This window comes from Microtus pennsylvanicus, chromosome 15 (assembly GCF_037038515.1).
Source record: "Microtus pennsylvanicus isolate mMicPen1 chromosome 15, mMicPen1.hap1, whole genome shotgun sequence".
Taxonomy (NCBI): Eukaryota; Metazoa; Chordata; class Mammalia; order Rodentia; family Cricetidae; genus Microtus; species Microtus pennsylvanicus.
Window position 1 is genome coordinate 21,039,317 of NC_134593.1, and position 16,931 is coordinate 21,056,247.

Sequence of the window (16,931 nt, forward strand, 5' to 3'; positions counted from 1 at the left end):
CTGATGTATATGATGTGATGATCTCAGGAGGCTAGCTCCCTGGTTCTGATGTATATGATGTGATGATCTCAGGAGGCTAGCTCCCTGGTTCTGAGTTCTGCCACTTTGCTGACTCTACTGCAGTCCTCTAGAGACTGATCTTTCAGTGGTTACAGGATTAGCTTGTAGTTTCTTGGCTGTAATTTTATTATTTAATGTAGCCTCCTAGATTGATGTTCAGTTTGCATTCAGGGGTCTGCAGCAAGTCCTGGTCCCATACAGCCCTATCCACTGCACAGTTCCATAGGCAGTGGCACACTGGGCAGTCCCTGCCCACATAATAGTGATAGAAAGAGCAAGTTTTCTTGTAGTTATTCTGAGAAAAAACAGGATCCTAGATGTAATAGTGGTCATGCTTATGCTTAGGACATTCTGTTTTCACTGTCCTGATGTGCTGTGATAGTGAGAACGTAGAGATCCTAGAAGCATTTCACTTCAAAATTCTGCCTCATGGCTTAAGTCTTTCTGCTTCCCATCTTTATTACACACACACACACACACACACACACACACACACACACACACTGAAATAGCTGTGTATAGTGGTACACTCTTTTAGTCCCAGCACTCGGAGGTAAAGGCAGGTGAGTTTCTGTGAGTTCAAGGCCAACTTGATCTGTATAATGAGTTCCAGGCCAGCCAGAACTTAGAACTTCACCATCACAACCACCACCAAAAAACTCAGTCACACACCTTCCTCCTGTGGCTCAGGGATCATCTCAAAAGAGAAGGTGGAGCTGGGGACCCTGTAAGAGTCATGGCTGGAGGGACTGCAAGGTGAAGAATGAAACGTGAGTCAGCCTGGCCTTTGTAAGCTCTGGGTTACAACTCCAGAGTCTGGCCTCAGGGTCTATGTCCCCTATGCAGTTAAGAAAAAGGTTCCCATGTGACTGTTATCACCACAGTAGAAACCCCTAGCAAAGTAGCAAAGCACCTGTGACCTTTAGAATAAGAATGAGGTCTGTTGACTAATAAACAGAGCTCAGGCCAAGGGCCTAAAGAGGAAGGATTTGTAATAAGTATAAGGATAGGTTCTATTGATGGAGGATGCAGAGTACATGGAACCTCTTTCGTTTTTTTGGTTCTTTTTATTTATTTATTTATTAAAGATTTCTGTCTCTTCCCCGCCACCGCCTCCCATTTCCCTCCCCCTTCCCCAATTAAGTCCCCCTCCCTCGTCAGCCCAAAGAGCAATCAGGGTTCCCTGACCTGTGGGAAGTCCAAGGACCACCCACCTCCATCCAGGTCTAGTAAGGTGAGCATCCAAACTGCCTAGGCTCCCCCAAAGCCAATACGAGCAGTAGGATCAAAAACCCACTGCCATTGTTCTTGAGTTCTCAGTAATCCTCATTGTCCACTATGTTCAGCGAGTCCGGTTTTATCCCAGGCTTTTTCAGACCCAGGCCAGCTGGCCTTGGTGAGTTCCCGATAGAACATCCCCATTGTGTCAGTATGTGGGTGCACCCCTCGCGGTCCTGAGTTCCTTGCTCGTGCTCTCTCTCCTTCTGCTCCTAATTTGGACCTTGAGATTTCTGTCCGGTGCTCCAATGTGGGTCTCTGTCTCTGTCTCCTTTCATCGCCTGATGAAGGTTAATATTCAGGAGGATGCCTATATGTTTTTCTTTGGGTTCTCCTTCTTATTTAGCTTCTCTAGGATCACTAATTATAGGCTCAATGTCCTTTGTTTATGGCTAGAAACCAAATATGAGTGAGTACATCCCATGTTCCTCTTTTTGGGTCTGGCTTACCTTACTCAGGATAGTGTTTTCTATTTCTATCCATTTGTATGCAAACTTCAAGAAGTCCTTGTTTTTTTACTGCTGAGTAATACTCTAATACGTATATATTCCATACTTTCTTCATCCATTCTTCCATTGAAGGGCATCTAGGTTGTTTCCAGATTCTGGCTATTACAAACAATGCTGCTATGAACATAGTTGAGCATATGCTTTTGTTGTATGATAGGGCATCTCTTGGGTATATTCCCAAGAGTGGTATTGCTGGGTCCAGGGGTAGGTTGATCCCGAATTTCCTGAGAAACCACCACACTGCTTTCCAAAGTGGTTGCACAAGTTTGCATTCCCACCAGCAATGGATGAGTGTACCCCTTTCTCCACAACCTCTCCAGCAAAAGCTATCATTGGTGTTTTTGATTTTAGCCATTCTGACAGGTGTAAGATGGTATCTTAAATCTTGTCTTGATTTGCATTTCCCTGATTGCTAAGGAAGTTGAGCATGACCTTAAGTGTCTTTTGGCCATTTGAACTTCTTGTGTTGAGAATTCTCTGTTCAGCTCAGTGCCCCATTTTATAATTGGGTTGATTAGCCTTTTACGGTCTAGTTTCTTGAGTTCTTTATATATTTTGAAGATCAGACCTTTGTCAGTTGTGGGGTTGGTGAAGATCTACTCCCAGTCAGTGGGTTGCCTTTTTGTCTTAGTGACAGTGTCCTTTGCTTTACAGAAGCTTCTCAGTCTCAGGTGGTCCCATTTATTCAATGAGGTCCTTAATGTCTGTGCTGTTGGGGTTATACGTAAGAAGTGGTCTCCTGTGCCCATGTGTTGTAGAGTACTTGCCACTTTCTCTTCTATCAGGTTCAGTATGTTCGGACTGATATTGAGGTCTTTAATCCATTTGGACTTGAATTTTGTGCATGGTGACAGATATGGATCTATTTTTATTCTTCTACAGATTGACATCCAGATTTGCCAGCACAATTTGTTGAAGATGCTCTCTTTTTTCCATTGTATACTTTAGTTCCTTCATCGAAAATCAGGTGTTGATAGGTTTGTGGGTTAAAGTCAGGGTCTTCTATTTGATTCCATTGGTCGACTTCTCTGTTTTTATGCCAATACCAAGCTGTTTTCAATACTGTAGCTCTGTAATAGAGTTTGAAGTCAGGGATGGTAACGCCTCCAGACGATTCTTTATTGTATAAGATTGTTTTGGCTATCCTGGGTTTTTTGTTTTTCCATATAAAGTTGATTATTGTCTTCTCCAGATCTGTGAAGAATTTTGATGGGATTTTGATGGGGATTGCATTGAATCTATAGATTGCTTTTGGTAGAATTGCCATTTTTACTATGTTGATCCTCCCAATCCAAGAGTAAGGAAGATCCTTCCATTTTCTGGTGCCCTCTTCAATTTCTTTCTTCAAAGACTTAAAGTTCTTGTCAAATAGATCTTTCACTTCCTTGGTCAGAGTTACCCCAAGATATTTTATACTGTTTGTGGCTATTGGGAAAGGTGATGCTTCTCTGATTTCCCTCTCTGTTTTCTTATCCTTAGTGTATAGGAAGGCAACTGATTTTTTGGAGTTGATCTTGTATCCTGCCACATTACTAAAGGTGTTTATCAGCTGTAGGAGTTCTTTGGTAGAGTTTTTGGGGTCACTTATGTATACTATCATATCATCTGCAAATAACGAAAGCTTAACTTCTTCCTTTCCAAAACGAATCCCCTTGATCCCCTTATGTTGTCTTATTGCTATTGCTAGAACTTCAAGCACTATATTGAAGAGGTATGGAGAGAGTGGACATCCTTGTCATGTTCCTGATTTTAGTGGGATGGCTTTGAGTTTTTCTCCGTTTAATTTAATGTTAGCTGTCGGCTTGCTGTAAATAGCTTTTATTATATTTAGGTATGACCTAATCTCTCCAAGACCTTTATCATAAAGGGGTGTTGAATTTTGTTGAATGCTTTTTCAGCATCTAATGAAATGATCATATGGTTTTTTTTCTTTCAGTTTATTTATATTGTGGATTACATTGATAGATTTGCGTATGTTGAACCAGCCCTGCATCTCTGGGATGAAGCCTACTTGATCATAATGGATAATTTTTCTAATGTGTTCTTGGATTCGGTTTGCCAGTATTTTATTGAGAACTTTTGTGTCGATATTCATGAGTGAGATAGGCCTGTAATTCTCTTTCTTGGTTGGGTCTTTGTGTGGTTTTGGTATCAGGGTAACTGTAGCTACATAAAAGGAATTTGGCAATGACTCTTCTGTTTCTATATTGTGAAATACATTAAGGAGTATAGGTATTAGCTCTTCTTGGAAGTTCTGGTAGAATTCTGCATTGAAACCATCTGGTCCTGGGCTTTTTTTTGGAAGGGAGATAAGTTCCCACTGTATGCTTTCTTCGTTTTCTTTAAGTGGGCACTTAGTGCTATGAACTTTCCTCTTAGCACTGCTTTCATCGTGTCCCATAGGTTTGAGTATGTTGTCTCTTTATTTTCATTAAATTCAAGGAAGACTTTAATTTCTTTCTTAATTTCTTCCTTGACCCAGGTGTGGTTCAGTAGTTGACTGTTTAGTTTCCATGAGTTTGTCGGCTTCCTGGGGGTAGCATTGTTGTTGCCTTCTAACTTTAATCCGTGGTGATCTGATAAGACACAGGTGGACACTGATATTTTTTTGTATCTGTGGAGGTTTCCTTCGTTTCTGAGTATGTGGTCAATTTTCGAGAAGGTATGGAACCTCTTTCTTAAGGATAGATTCTACTCATTGAGTGACTCAGCTCAGAATAAGGGCCTGAACAATGCTCAGGACTTGGGGGACTCTGGAAGGCTGGGTCCATAGAACAGCATCCACTCCAGCTTTCCAGGTGACCAGGCATCAGTCCTTCTTCCTTTGAAGAAATAGGCCTGAATGTTTAATAAGTCTGGTTCCTCCTATGGAAGTGTGAAGATTGTAAGAGCCAGAAGCAGTGACACATATGACAGGCATTCACTATGTGGACCCACAGCAGCCATGACTGCATGCACAAGCTCAAGCCTGATGGTGTTCCAGGACAGGGAGGGGAGGTGGTCAGGAAGTCCCATCCCTAGCCGAGGAGCTCTTATCTTTCCTGTTGACTCTAGGAGGGAAGATCTCTTTTCCTTCCCCTTGTGGTCAGCTGTAATGCTGGTAACCATGCTGAACTTCTTAATTCCCTTCTCTAGATCTTAAAGTTATATAGATCTTTCTAGATTCTGGCAAGAAGTTCACTCCTGGGCCCGTTGTGTGATCTTTCCTTTTGTGTCTTGTACTTTTAGTGAACAGGGAGCAGGCAGAACCACAGAGTATTTGACAGATGCCATTTGAAGTGAACTGTGGTTAGCTGGTAGATAATAACAAGTCATTCATTACTATTTTTGCATACTTACTGTATCATAATAGAAATAGCTAACAGTTTAAGGGCTGTTCTCTGTGGTGTGTGCTGGGGGGAAGCTTGAGTAATACCACAGTGGATCCTTTGCACTCCCCTGTGGGGAGATAAAGCTCTGATTTCAGTAGAGATGAAGAGGCTGAGCCTGTGCTGTGATTGGTGACAGTGGATCTGGTGACACCAGACTCCCTTGACTCCTGAGTAGTTTTTCATAGCTGTGTGCTTGTCCTTTTCAGAATATCAGCCTTGACCAACTTCATGTCCTGACTTCGATTACTATAAAGATAGCAGTTGCACTAATTAAAAGAAAAAAAAGACCAGGCCAACATTCCATATTTAATGAACATAAGGATATGTTCTTTGGATACTTGGAATCTCCATATAGTTCATTAGCATGGAGGCTGCACAGATCAAAGGGTACACATATAGATTCTGTGCCTAATTGTGTCTGTGTTATTCTTGAAAACACTGATGATATTTAAAGAGTAATGAGTTGATATAGTTACTTATATTCAGAGGATGTTAGGATTCTGAAAATGGGTCTCAAAAGAGTGCCGAAGTATTTGCTCAGAATTACACATACAATATATTATTAAAGAAATCACTTTGGAGATAGCATTGTAATTCCAAGTAATTTATTTAAATATTTACCATGACTATTTAAATTACACAGTCAATGCTGTGAATATAAATTAAGTAAAGCAAAATAAAAAAAAACAACCCAAATATTTAAAAGATGATTATTAGCATTAGTAAGGGATTAATTTCTGCTTTATGAAAAAATACAGTGACAAAGTCTTTTTTGGTTGTAGGTTTCCTTAATACATTGTTTTGCATGTCTTAGAGAATGATCTATGCTTGCCATACTTTCAGCTTTAAATGAATGTGTTTATTCAGTATACATAAAAAAGTAAAAGAATAAATAGCAACAGATAGGAGATAGATAGATAGATAGATAGATAGATAGATAGATAGATAGATAGATAGATAGATAACAAGCAAGCAAAACATCAGGTCACTTGCTGAAAACATCCAGCAGAGATCTGCTGAGGAAGCCCCTTTATGGCAGTCAGCTGGAGTTCCCAAAAGAGAGTCCCAGGCAGAGCAGAGTTCTCCTCAGGATGGGTGTCCAAGTAAAAGAACAAATAGCAACTGCTGGAGATGTCGTCATCAAACTGGACACAACATCCAACAGAAAATGACCAGGGAAGTTGAGACAATCAGACTGGAATTCCCCACTAAATGTCCTCTCCATGGGTGAGCTTCTCTTTCCCACTTCAGAACTTTTTTTATATGATGGGACAAACAGCAGTAGCATTGGTTAGAAATACTTTACCTTCTTGTTATTCTCCAGAATATACCATTTTTACTCGTGGAGCGTTTTGCTGTTCTTATCCCTTCCTGTCACAGAGTTAGGGGCCTCAGCCTATCCTCACAAGAGGCCTTGGAGAGGACACTGACACAGCATTCTTGGGTCTAAAGTGGAAGGGGTCAGATCCCAGAGCCAGCTTCTTGGTGAACTCCAACAGCACATAACAGTTTATCAAGCTGATGTATGCTGCACACATTTTCTAGAAATTCCCTCTACAAAGAATAACTTGAATATGCAATTTAGAAAAGTTTTAACAGAGGATGGTGCACTGTGGTAATATTCTTGTCTGATCTGTAGTTTTTGGTGCTTACGTTCCATAATTCTTGTAATTTCCTGGCAATTTACTTCTCTGGATGTTAGCTTTTTACCAAGTTTGTTTCTATTTTTATTGTGAAAACAGTTGGAATAATAATGCAGAATTTAGTCGCTGTGCTCACTTGTCTCTATTTTCTCATCACATAAGTTGTTTTTTTGTTGTTGTTTGTCTGGATGAAGCTCTTGGAATGGAGCTGACCATACATCTTGCTGAGTGTCTGCCTGTGCATTTCAATACCCAGGGTCGGCTCTCTATGTGTACAACAATGCGGTTTTCACCCCAGAGGACTGGCATGGCATTCAAGAAATAGCAAGAAGCAGGAAAAAAGATGATCCTTTGAAGGTTGGAAGATTTGGAATTGGGTTTAATTCTGTCTACCATATAACAGGTGCAGTATTGGCTGTGGGCAAGTGGGGAGTAAACTCAGCCAAACTATAGATAAATTTTGGTAAATCTACTGTATTATATTAACATTAATATTTAATATTGACTATGCTACATATTAAATTATATTGTTATATATTAAAATGTAGCTGTTACACATGAATCTTCATATTTTATATATATATATATATTTACCTTTTGGAAGTTCACCTTTTCATGGCTCCAGGTGATGGTTTATAAATGTTGAAGCACAGTTGAGGATTGTACAATATAGAGACTACTGTGCAGGAATTTAGAGCAGGCCTGTTACCCTGTGTGTGCAGCTCAGTGTTATTTTGTCCCCTAGTTAACAGTGAACACATTGATGTGAATCATTTGTGGGAAGGCTCTTTGTAATCTGAAGATTTGAGAAAGCCATAGGTTATGCTTTTCCAATATCAAGAGTCTCTCTGAACTGATTTCAGTGTGAGTATGTGGCGTCATGTAAAGGGACTAAGGACAAATATTTTTTAGATTGTCTTGTTGATGGATCTAATGGACATACATTTGCTACTTAAGATACATAAGAATTTAGAAGTTGGTGATTGTCCCAATTGAACTGGCATCTGACAACCACAGATACTAAAGAGCTGACAGACTTTACTAGAGTTACATTGAGTGTGAAGATTAGGGGCAAAGTCTGCATGAAAGACAAAACACATCAGAATTATCCATAGCAAGTCCTTTGAGCAGAACCATGGACAAAAGTTTCTTTCAGAGTAATAAATCACACTTTAGTTCTGCCATGGTTGAAATATCACTGTATTTAGTTGAGGAACAGAAGAAACAGTTGACGTCAATCTAGAGGCCGTGTGGTAAGATGTGGATCTTTAAGAACTGGCAGTACACGTTGTGAGTCCTTCCCCAGGAAAGTTAATTTCTCACTCGGTATGGAGTCTGTTCTTGCTGAGCTACATGGCAATGGAATAACCTGCATTGTCAAAGTTAACAGTTGAATCTTTAATTTTGAACATAAATGGTAACTCCTTTCTTTCTAGCTGGACTTATCTGGCAGTTAGTACTGAGTATATGTCTAAATAGTGTTTATATCTTCCACTTGTTGAATATTTAAAGATACAGCACATATTTTCACAAAAATCATGGAAGTTTCTATAACTGGCTCTTACTAGATTGGCTCAAACCAGAAACTGTTATGCCTCACTTTCAAAGTATTAAGTCACTTGCTTTTTTTTGATGGTAGTTGTCATTTCATTATGGCAGCACTTAAAATTGTTCATTGAGTTTCTTAGTTGGTTATGCCTTGGTTTTCATTTCTACAGATGTTCCTTGTATCTTTAGTGGTGACCAGATAGGAATGCTAGATCCTCATCAGACACTTTTTGGCCCCCATGAATCAGGCCAATGTTGGAATCTCAAGGATGACATCAAAGAAATGAATGAGCTTCCGGATCAATTTGCACCCTTCATTGGCGTTTTTGGAAGCACCAAGGAAACATTTGCAAATGGCAGCTTTCCAGGGACATTTTTCCGCTTCCCTCTTCGCTTACAACCTTCTCAGCTTAGCAGCAATCTCTACACTAAGCAGAAGGTTCTGGAGTTGTTTGACTCTTTCAGGGCAGATGCAGACACAGTGCTGCTCTTCCTGAAGAGTGTGCAGTCTGTATCTTTACATGTCCGAGAGGCCGATGGGACAGAAAAACTGGTATTTAGAGTGACTGCTAGTGAGAATAAGACCCTGAAACATGAACGACCGAATTCTATCAAGATTCTGGGAACGGCCATAAGCAACTATTGTAAAAAGATCCCAAGCAACAGTATCACCTGTGTAACATATCATATAAACATAGTTCTGGAGGACGAGAGCACAAAGGATGCCCAGAAGACGTCTTGGTTGGTGTGTAACAGTGTGGGTGGGCGAGGCATTAGTAGTAAACTGGATTCTTTGGCTGATGAATTGAAATTTGTCCCAATAATTGGACTAGCCATGCCTTTATCAGGCAGGGATGATGAAGAAAATGGAGCAATATCTGATTTCTCAGGAAAAGCATTTTGTTTTCTTCCTTTACCTCCTGGTGAGGAAAGCAGAACAGGGCTTCCAGTTCATGTCAGTGGCTTCTTTGGCCTAACTGACAACCGCAGGAGCATAAAATGGAGAGAGTTGGACCAATGGAGAGACCCTGCAGCCTTGTGGAATGAATTTCTTATTGTGAATGTTGTTCCCAAAGCTTATGCTACTCTGATCCTAGACTCAATAAAACGCCTGGAGACAGAAAAGAGCTCCGATTTCCCCTTGTCAGTGGATGCCATCTACAAACTTTGGCCTGAGGCCAGCAAAGTCAAGGCACACTGGCAGCCAGTGTTGGGGCCTCTGTTTAGTGAGCTATTCCAGCATGCGGTGATCTATTCCATTAGTGGTGAGTGGGTAAAGCTGGAGCAGGTGTACTTCTCAGAACTTGATGGAAGTCTAGAATACACACAGTCTGTGCTCAACTACCTCCAGAGCTCAGGGAAGCAGATTGCCAAGGTACCAGGGAACCTGGCTGCTGCTGTTCAGCTCAGTGCAGCCTCTGCCACCTCCACTGCGACTCCTGTGAGGAAGGTAACACCTACATGGGTGCGGCAGGTGCTGAGGAAGTGTGCACACCTGGGCAGTACTGAAGAAAAGCTTCATCTTCTAGAATTCGTGCTTTCTGACCACGCCTACAGTGAGCTGCTTGGGCTCGAGCTGCTGCCTTTACAAAGTGGGGCTTTTGTCCCCTTCTCCTCATCTGTCTCCGATCAGGATGTTGTTTACATCACCTCAGAAGAGTTCCCAAGGTAGATACTATGTGACTCAGACACTGGCTGCTTCAGGGAGTGGGGGGCTGTCCTGTCCATAGGGTCCTTGACTGCAGATCCACCAGTTATCTGTAGGTTGTGTGGTAAGGAGGGCTTTTCATGAAATGTTAAAAGATAAAATGTTATACTTTAAAAGGAAAAGGTATAAGAACTGGGTTTATTGCCTTGTGTCTCTAGTCCCAGCTGTTTAGGAGGTAAGAAGGACCACTTGAACCTGGGAGTTCCAGAACAACACAGTAACGCTTTTTCTCAAGAAACAATTGCTCTAGTAGCTAATTTTCAATCACAACACTGAAAACAATATTATAAGGTACTAATAGAGGTAGGATTAGTTAGTAGAATTACTTTGACGAAATTTAAAATAGTATGTGAAAAAATTATTTCTTTGTATTTTTAATACAGAGTGTGAGTGTGTAGCCTAGCCTAGCCTGGAAAGCAGTTTTCCTTCTTCAGCCCCAGATGCTAGGGTTACGGATGTGCATCATCCTACTTAGCTTTAGCAACTAAGTTTCTATAGCTAAGGGAACATGTTGACATTTCATGGAATAAAATTTGTTTTATTGTTAGGTATTTAGACTTTTTGAATTGACTTGGTATATGATACCTTTGTATTTTAAAGCAAATCCTAGATAATATTGTAGTTTGATGTGATGTAATTCTTGTAAAATGAAATAGCAGGTTTAACGGACTTGAAATTATATGGTGGACTTTTTTAACCTTAGAATTGTTAGAATTGTAACTGCTCACACCTCTCACGTTCTAGGTCCCTTTTCCCAGGTCTTGAAGCAAGACTTATTTTGGAGAACTTGAAGCCTCACCTTCTAGCTGCTTTAAAAGAAGCTGCCCAGACCCGAGGTATAGTAGCCATTTAGTGCTTTTCTTAAACAACCTGCTTTATAAAAATGTGAAAGGTTTTTATAAGATTTTTTCTAATAACTGTCTATTTTACACCTATAAATCTGAGTTCTTATGGCTCAGCCTAGAAGAATTGTTCAGTTGAAGATGTGTCAGGAGCGGTTCTAGTGTCTAAAAGATAACAAAGGCGATGTCACTGAGAACCTCATGCTGAGGCTCTTGGTGGTGGGCATTTGCAGGATGTGTATCATTGCCTGCACAGTGGTTTTGTTTTGTTTTGTTTTTCCCAGACCCTCCTATCCTCAGATCTTGCAGCATGTGTGATAATGAGGAAACTGATTATTAGCTCAATTTCACAGATGAGAGGAAAAGGTTAAGTTTGGGGTTTTCAGATGAGGGGTTCTACCCTGTCTGCCTTGTTTACTGTACCACATCCTGACCCGTTTATAGTATTCTGGGTGATCCTATTAGCTACCAGATGTGATCAACTTTCAAGAAATGTGTACCCATCCAACCCCACAGCACTGTAGGCAAGGGGACTGCGGAGACCTAAGAAACTCACTGAGGCCCTATATTGGGAATGATTTTCAGGAAATAACGGTAATTTGGAGGGAAAATTACTATAGTTCTGACTTTAATTCTATCTTTCGATTTCTGAAAACATTCCTTCACTTATAAAACTATTATCTAGAATTTTCCCAAGTTAGATATTTGACGCCCAAATTTCAGAATTTGTCTTACCAAGAAGCTTATTCTTTGTGATCTATCAGAGACAACATGAGTTTTTCCTTTCAAGGAAAAGTGATTAATCATATATCTTTATTCATTAAAATATTCATGAAAGGATTTGGGATTTGTCAGGGAAATGAGGTTGGGGTTAAAAGTGAGACGATGACTGAGCCTGAAATACTTGCTGCCAGGAGGATCTGTGCATATTGAGAGCTGCAGTGACGGACACTGTGGCCAGCATCCATCCAGATGACTCATCTTTGTAAATTGTGCATTTCAGGAAATCCTTATGAGGTGTAGAAATGTAGATTCTCTCCCTCCCTTCTATACATTTCTTGTTGGAGAACCTTCTAGCTTTTTTAAGCATACAATATATATTATTATCTATAGTTACCCTACTGTACAGTAGTACCCAGAACGTCTTACTCTGACATGTAGCAATACTGGCTGACCAACCTCTGTCTATTCCATGCATTTCATCCTGCACTCTGGTAACCACAGAGAAAGCGTGGGAGGTGCTCATGATCTAGGTATAATAGATAAATAAAAGATAGCTGGGGAAGAAGTCCTGCTGTACAGCTGACAGTGTAGCATGCTGGAACAGTAGTCTGTCCTACTGTTATACAGATCTCTGCCCAGTGCTTGGAAGGCACTCTGAGACTTCTGTCTTCTGCCTGGGGCGAGTCTCATGTTTGCAGACCTGGCACTGAACTCCAGAGCGATGTTCTGGCCTAGTCTTCCTAGAATACTTCCTAGTGGATGGAGTCATTGCCATCTCTTTATTGCCCAAGTGTGGGAGAGGGGTCCAGGAGGCAGCCCTTGAGCCACATAGTAAAATGTGATTCTACAGGCCCTGAGAGGTCTATGGGTCTATGTAGCATGGGGGAATGGTCTTGGAGTTCTCATGGTGGGTTTGGTAATGGGCTTCAAGTCCAAGGCCTTGTCTCAGTTACTTCCCCCTTCCTTAGTTAGGAGACATTATTGTGATGAGTATCTTCTATTGTTTGCTCTCCACAACCCTTAGCTAGCAGAGCCTGTCATCATCTCTACTTGAAAAGCTCAAGGAAATGAAAGACATTAGATAACTTGAAATTCAGAGTTAGAACCACCATTTTGTTTTTGTTCTTTCTCATTTTTATTTGCAAATTAGATTATTTACAGTTTAAATTACATGAATTAAAGGATTATTATCAGAAATTAAGTGCGAGGTGAATGGTTAGAAAATTCTGCCAGGAAATGGGTTTTAGATGAAAAAAAAAAAACCTAGAAAAAAAAGTATTTGAGTAGACAAATTCCCAATGGAGTGGTGCTAGGATCATATTTACATGTTTCTTAATTTTCAAGATACTTTTTATTAGATGAGTTTATGTGCTCTTACAATTAGTGACTCAAGAGTTGTCCTTAAATGTTTGTTTTCTGTATATAATAAGAAATGTGCCAAATGAAATTAATAAATGGATGAAAAAAATCACAGCTGCATGAGGATATGGATATCAGTCAGCACTGTCGTTCATGCAGTGGGCACTGCTGAGAAGGGGCCTGCTGAGCTGGGCTGCAAATCAGGGATGGATTTTGTATTCTGTGTAGACACACAGGGGAGAGACTTCATGTTTCAGGCACAGCCATGTTTTCAGTGATGACTCTGACACAACTTTATCATGATGTACACTATTTATTGAAAAGATAATTACCTCATATGCATGTATACAAATCTTTAGAAAATGTTGTATTTTTATTGCTAGCTTCTGGCGTACAGATAGCTGTATTTTACACAAGACTTGTACTGTGACGATGTTTGGAACTCCCACACCCAATGTTTTTTGTTGGGAAAAAGGACCATGTGCTGTTCTAAGCCTGCCTTTGCCAGAATTCAGGCTACTGCCATCTCTCCCTGAAACGCAGGAGAACCCGGTATCTCTCACAGCCTTTCCCACTTCTCTAGTCAACACAGCATTGTGAGAACTTACCTTTCTAAAACATTGTTTTCTACCTCTTATCAAAAAAATCTTTTAAAGACTTCTTGGTTTTCTTACTTAAAAAAAAGGCCATGTCGTTGACATTGTCCATGAGATTTTTTTATTACCTAGTTTTGTTTTATTCTGGGCATTTAAAGATGCCTGGTATACAGGACTGCTAAATCAGTGTTTGCTGTTACCAAAACTTTTTGTTGGTTTTGTTTTCCCCCTGATCATTTTCATCCTTAAAGAGCACTTATTCAGACATTTGATTGTTTTCCTATGCCCACCCCCTTCATCTCGTTTCATGTAACCTATGTGCGCTTCTGTAACACTGAACACAACGCAGCACCACACACCTGCACTTGTGTAGTTGCTTATAATCATCTCTCTAACCTGCCTTCCTCATCAGATAGAAAGTCTGAGGACATGTCTAGGTGTTTATTTCTAGCTATCCAGCACTTGTATTGCCTGACTGGCAAATGCTGCTGGTGAGGTAATCATTCTGATGAGACTTACAGTCCCTGTTTTAGCCTTGAAATCGAGTCCCAGGTACCCCAGTGCACAAATGTAATTCCACAAAGGTGCAGCGGTATACTTGATGGGATGAATGACAATTCTTAGAACATTGTGGTTATTGGTGGTTATCAGAAGCAAGCAGTAGGATTTGTTTGATAAATTTACCTTTCCTTATCATAAACTGAGCGTTACATGTATAGATATGAAAGCACTTATAAAAATTCTATTCTCCCTTTCTCAGTTCTCTAAGCCCTTTGTTTGATGATGATGGCCTGTGAGAAAGCCCATGGTTAGCCTGGAGGCTGCTGGGAAGGCCCTGTGATCTGTGCTTATAAAAAGACACTCTCCTTTTTTGCTGCTCTGAACTAAGTCTTAGTTCTTACAGAGTTTAGGTTAATTTGCATATGAATAGATCTTTAATCGTAAAGCATTCACTGTTTAGAGCTTTGTTTTTGCCTCTTCTTTTGCATAAATGTTGTGTAGAGAGTCTATAGACACCATTGCCTTAAAATGTAATTTCTGTAGTGAGCTTGTGAAATATTGAATGTTCTGGCATTTCTAAGAATGGATTTAATTATATTCTAGCACAGCAGCTTCTCTGGGGATACTCAGGTAGGATCACTGACTGAATGTTGTGTTCATTGATTGATTGATTGTCATTTGTTGGTTTGTTGAATCCTGTGTTGTTGTTTTGTTTTTAACCTAAATAGCTAGAAATTATGTCAACTTTTTTTTTTTTGCTGGAAATAACTTTAAAGGAGAGAGGAAACTACTAATATAGGCCTTTGTTTTGCAAACACTGATAGAAAACACATTTGAATGACTTGAAAATCTTCATTTCATAAATAGTCTCAAATGAAAGATACATTACACTGCTTACATAGGAGAATGTGGCATGAATGCACTTCTGTTATACACGCAAGTGCTCAGAGGAGAAATGCAGGGAGGAGAGCATTCTGGGAACTGTTAGGATTGTAGCCCAGTGTGGAGATTGGTGGGAGTAGGAAGCCCTGTCTAGCTACAGAGCACTAAAGTGGCCAGTCTGCTTTCATTAAGGACACTCAGGTGACCTGACAATGCTGGGCATCTCATTTTATTATTTTCCTACTCTTTTTGTTTTGCTTTAATAGATATCCTTATTTTTTATATTATTTTCCCAAGTTCATGTTTTACTTGGAAATTTAGGGGATGTAATATTTGATTAATAGAAATTGTTTTTACATATATATCCTTTGAAGCAGGATATATATATACACATATATACATACATTCACACACATATATATATATATACACACACATATATGATTAGTTTAGAAACTAAGTCATTATTAGAGTGACAGTTTTTGTAAATATTAAATTTGTATTAAAGGTATCTAATACTTTATCAATAGCCCTTATATTGGGAAAGTATAGTGAGAGGCAGTAAAGTCCTGATGTAAGTAGCTACCCTGTTACTGCCTGCCCTGGGGTTCATTGCATTTGGTTACTGAATCTCTGTGCTGTATCTCCTATTCAAGTCCAAGCCAAGCCTGATAGTAGATGTGTGTAATACCAGCTGTTCCTGAGGCTAAGGTAAGAAGATTGTAAGTTTAAGGCTAAGATGAACTACAAAGTGAGTTTAAGGCCAGCCTGGGGCAAGTTAGTGAGAATCTATGAAAAGTAAAGTAAAAAGAGAATTGGGATATAGATCAGCGGTAGGGGTTTTGCCTAGCTTGCATGTGACCTTGTAGTCAGTGCCCAGTATTACAAGAAAAACAACAACAAAAGGCCAAGGCAGGATGTCAGTGGCAGAGTAGCAGTGCAGACTTTCTGGGAAGCAGTGGGCCATTAGAACTAGAATAAGATGCTTCTGAAAGGCCCAGGGGCCTATAGCGCCACATCTAGACTTGAGTGCTGGACTGCCTTTTCCTTTTCTTTCCCCAGCTCCCTACCTTGGTCTTTTTATTTTTTTTTAAAGATATGACTGATATACAGTAACCATTTAATTGGACGTTTGCCGTTTGTGTCTTTACAAGGATTTGCATCTTCTATACAGTGGTGAATTATTAGAATTTACCAGCCATCAAAGTTGCCTTTGCCACTTTGTATCAGAAAGTGAAAAGAACTGCCGTCTACACAGTGCCTTAGTTAGCTTTGTCTAGTAGAATGCACCTCTTAAGGAGCTTACTTAAAGCACTTGGAATGAAAACATCATTGTTAAGACAATTTTTACAGTGACTGATAGTTCCTCTTTCTGACCATGAGCATTTATTCTCCAAGTTAGCAAGGAATGTCGACATGTAAATAATGGAAAAAAATAGTACAGTCTCTGAGCAGATAGTGGTTGTATCAGTATTGTTTCCAGTATCTAAGAGATGGACTCATCTATGGCCAACCAAACCTATGTACAAGGATTCTTCTTAAGTTAAAGTTGAATGTACCTGGTAATAGTTTGCTGACCCTAGGGACATTTTTTCCAGAAGGATAGTTAGATATGTTTTGACATTGCTGATAGTTGTGAAAGCCTCAAAGCCCACAACTCATTTATTAAAATGCTTACAAATTGTTTTGCTCATCCTAGTAGCAGTGTTTTAGAGGGAAGGGCACGGAGACGACTGTGTGAACATTTATACTTCCGGGTTAAAAGCTAACTGTCTTCAGTACAGAGTGCCTAGAATTTGGGACTTCTGCCTGAATTAACTTAATCTACTTAGAGTTGTGCCTTTTTACATTTTCTCTCTCCTTTACTTCCTAATGTTTTTCCAGTTGAGCATGACTGATATGTTAGTTGCA

The 16,931-nt window shown here is 39.9% G+C and overlaps 1 protein-coding gene across 9 annotated transcripts in view; it reads left to right on the forward strand.

The window, feature by feature from the left end:
* The window catches only part of Sacs (sacsin molecular chaperone), an 80,318-nt gene that overhangs the window by 48,675 nt on the left and 14,712 nt on the right, over positions 1-16,931 (forward strand). For 3 of the 9 annotated variants that reach the window (XM_075949372.1, XM_075949377.1, XM_075949373.1), the window contains 4 exons: positions 7,118-7,264; positions 8,580-10,077; positions 10,862-10,953; positions 14,742-14,768. In XM_075949372.1, the coding sequence (XP_075805487.1) occupies positions 7,118-7,264; positions 8,580-10,077; positions 10,862-10,953; positions 14,742-14,768 (1,764 nt within the window). Of the gene's footprint in view, positions 1-7,055; positions 7,265-8,579; positions 10,078-10,861; positions 10,955-14,741; positions 14,786-16,931 lie in introns of those variants that run through there. The other 6 variants (XM_075949378.1, XM_075949379.1, XM_075949375.1 and 3 more) reach the window with 6 other exon arrangements.